The 3,089-nt window shown below is 35.9% G+C and overlaps 1 protein-coding gene across 1 annotated transcript in view; it reads left to right on the top strand.

Annotated features, from left to right (window-relative positions):
* The window catches only part of ABHD3 (abhydrolase domain containing 3), a 72,807-nt gene extending 70,687 nt beyond the window's left edge, over window positions 1-2,120 (top strand). Inside the window, exon 9 of the mRNA XM_015562679.1 lies at window positions 1,254-2,120. Coding sequence (XP_015418165.1) covers window positions 1,254-1,432 — 179 coding nt within the window. The 3' untranslated portion in view covers window positions 1,433-2,120. The remainder of the gene's footprint in view (window positions 1-1,253) is intronic.
* The last annotated feature ends 969 nt before the right edge of the window (window positions 2,121-3,089 follow it).

Below are 3,089 nucleotides of genomic sequence, written 5' to 3'. Positions count from 1 at the left end.
ACATCAATGATGAGAGAGAATCATTGATCAGCTGCCTCCTGCACGCCCCCCACTGGGGATGGAGCCCGCAACCGGGGCATGTGCCCTTGGCCGGAATCGAACCTGGGACCCTTCAGTCCGCAGGCTGATGCTCTATCCACTGAGCCAAACCGGTCAGGGCCCATTATAGATCTTAAATCAAAACATTTTCATTGTTTGAACTCTAAGCATGGGGGTGGAGGGGGGAAGAACAGCTTTAATTCATATCCTTAAAGTTTTCACTCAGGAAGATTTTTGTAGAGCATATAAAAAGACTCTCATTACTGCTGAATTATTTACATATAGCAACTATATTTTCAAAGTAAAGTTATTCTTTTTCCTGACTATAAATATAAATTCGGAGGAATATAAAGAAAAAATAATCACCAATGTTTTTAACCACCCAAAAATAATCACTGTTACCACTTGGAGTAGTATTTTATTTCATTCTTTTTTGCTATCTATGTATGTTTTTACTATACAGATCACAGGTATAATTTTGAATCCTTGATACAGCCACCATTTGGGATCTAACGTCATGTAAAGTTAACCAAAGTCATACATAATGAATTTATAACTCTCACAAAGGTCATAAGATTAGTTGTTTTTCTTTCCTGGTGTAACACCTAAGTGGGAATCTTGCTGCATAATGTAACTATTTATCATTCCTTGAAATATTTTTAATTTCTTGTGCTCACTTCGGCAGCACATATACTGAAATATCTTTAATTTCTCATAACAAGATTGGGCCTGTTCTTTTGTGTTATGATTAAACACTTGAATTGGTTCTTTCAAAAATGATGGTCCAATACATAATTGTAAAGATGAACTGTTATAAGAATATACCCTGGCTAGTGTGGCTCAGTTGTTTGAGCATTGTCCCATGCACAGAAAGAACTTGTTCAATTCTGGGTCAGGGCACATACCCAGCTTGTGGGTTTGATCCCAGGTCTGGATGCATGCAGGAGGCAACTGACCAATGTTTCTCTCTCTCCCTCTTCCTTCCTCTCTCCCTCAAAAGTCAATAAAAACATATATAGATAATATAAATTAGTCAGACTTATTCCATTAGCCATACTCATTACAAATACGTGTTTAATGGTGTTTTGTTTTTAATGATTGGAAATAATAAAGACATACACTTTTCCTTATTTCCTTATTATCCAAAAGTTGTTAATAATTATATTTTTTTTCTCTCTCCTTCCCTTTCTTACCCACCCTGTCTTTTCCCCAAGCTATTCCAATAGAAACTGCTAAGCAAAATCCAAATGTTGCTTTGGTCCTTACTTCTTATGGAGGCCATATTGGTTTTCTGGAGGGCATCTGGCCAAGGCAGTCCACTTATATGGATCGAGTCTTCAAGCAGTTTGTGCAGGCCATGGTTGAGCACGGACATGAACTCTCTAACATGTAGTTTTTCAGGTGCGTTTTGTCTGAACCACCATAGAAAGCAGTTCAGCTTACTGCGCATAAATCTTAGCTACTATATATAAAGCAAATAAGCCAGCTGGTGGTGAAGAGGTCCATAATGACATGCAAAAACTATTTTGGGGGGAAATAAAACAACTATGTAGCAAAAAATAAAATGCAGAGTTAGATTGTAATTTTTGTAGATTTTTATTTTACTATGCCTTACCAAGTATGACCTTAAATAAAGTAGTACAAACATGCAATTGCACTTAACCAAAACTATTGTGTAAAAATATTTTAATTCCTCAGGGTTTTAATTTAGGCTAGTATGTTTTAGATTACTCATTTTACATGATTTAATGGTACTTTAATCTACCAGAGATTATTGGCAAGAGATTTTGGCTATTTGAATGTAAGTTATAAGTTGGCACATTCCTAAGGATATTTATATGATAATGACATAACAACTGAAATAAGATAAAATACAATATATGCTAAATATTTTATGGGTTCTAACTTTAAAAGGCAAATGCAACAATATTAGACTGACTCTATACATGCTTTTATTCTGATAATATTAAAGTAAGGCTGACTTATGTTTTATAATGATTATAGTGTACATGCTTATTTTTAAAATAGTATATATGCATATATACATATCATGATACTAAAATAAATTATATTTTAAATTGTTTCTTTGTGAGTTTGTTTTTTAACCCTCAATTGAGGACATGATTATTGATTTTAGAGAGAGGAGAATGGAGAGAAGAGAGAGAAAACAGTGAAGTATGAGAGCAACATTGATCAGTTATCTCCCATACTCACCCTGACTGGGGATCGAACCAAAAACTTAGGTATGTGCCCTAACCAGAAATTGAACCCACAACCTTTCAGTGTATGGGACACTGCTCCAACCAACTGAGCCAACCAGCCAGGGATCTTTGTGAGTTTTTATCTATAAAAAGTAATCCCTAGAAAGCAATATAATTATGATAATTGCTTTCTAATATAATTTATGAATTGCATTAGTAAGAAATATTAAAATTGTTTTGCTCATTGTTTCCAGAATATTGGGCTCACACCATGCATACCAATTAAAAATACTTCCAGCTACAAGAAACCTGTCTAGCAGTGACTAAGTATAATGGTAGCTAGTTATCTCACATCACAAGTAGTCTCTAGGTCAGGGTCGTGTACGGGTTTACTAGTGTCTTTGAAGACTCAGGCTCTATTCTTAGCAAGATAACTAGTTATCTACTAGATAAAGGATGGCTACTGCATCTTCAGACATCACATTTATGTTCAGAGAAGGAAAAGGGGGGAGCTAGATACACCTGCCTCAATGAAAGTGAAAGCTTTCCCAGAAGACTTGCTTTTAAACCCTTTGGCTAGCCCTAACCAGTGTGGCTCAGCGGATAGAGCATCAGCCTGCAGACTGAAGGGTCCCTTCCTCTCTGTAAAAAATCTCTGCGCTTCCTAGACTTGTAAGTCTATTTCTTTCACCAGGTAGGGGAAGTTTTCTGTCATTATTTCTACAAATAGGTTTTCAATATCTTGCTCTCTCTCTTCTTCTGGCACCCCATAATTCGGATGTTGGTACGTTTGAAGTTGTCCCAGAGGCTCCTTACAAGATCTTCATATTTTTGGATTCTTTTTTCTTT

The sequence above is a fragment of the Myotis davidii genome, unplaced genomic scaffold (assembly GCF_000327345.1).
Source record: "Myotis davidii unplaced genomic scaffold, ASM32734v1 scaffold96, whole genome shotgun sequence".
Taxonomy (NCBI): Eukaryota; Metazoa; Chordata; class Mammalia; order Chiroptera; family Vespertilionidae; genus Myotis; species Myotis davidii.
The sequence above is the reverse complement of the archived record's forward strand: the minus strand, read 5'-3'. Positions and strand labels throughout refer to the sequence as shown.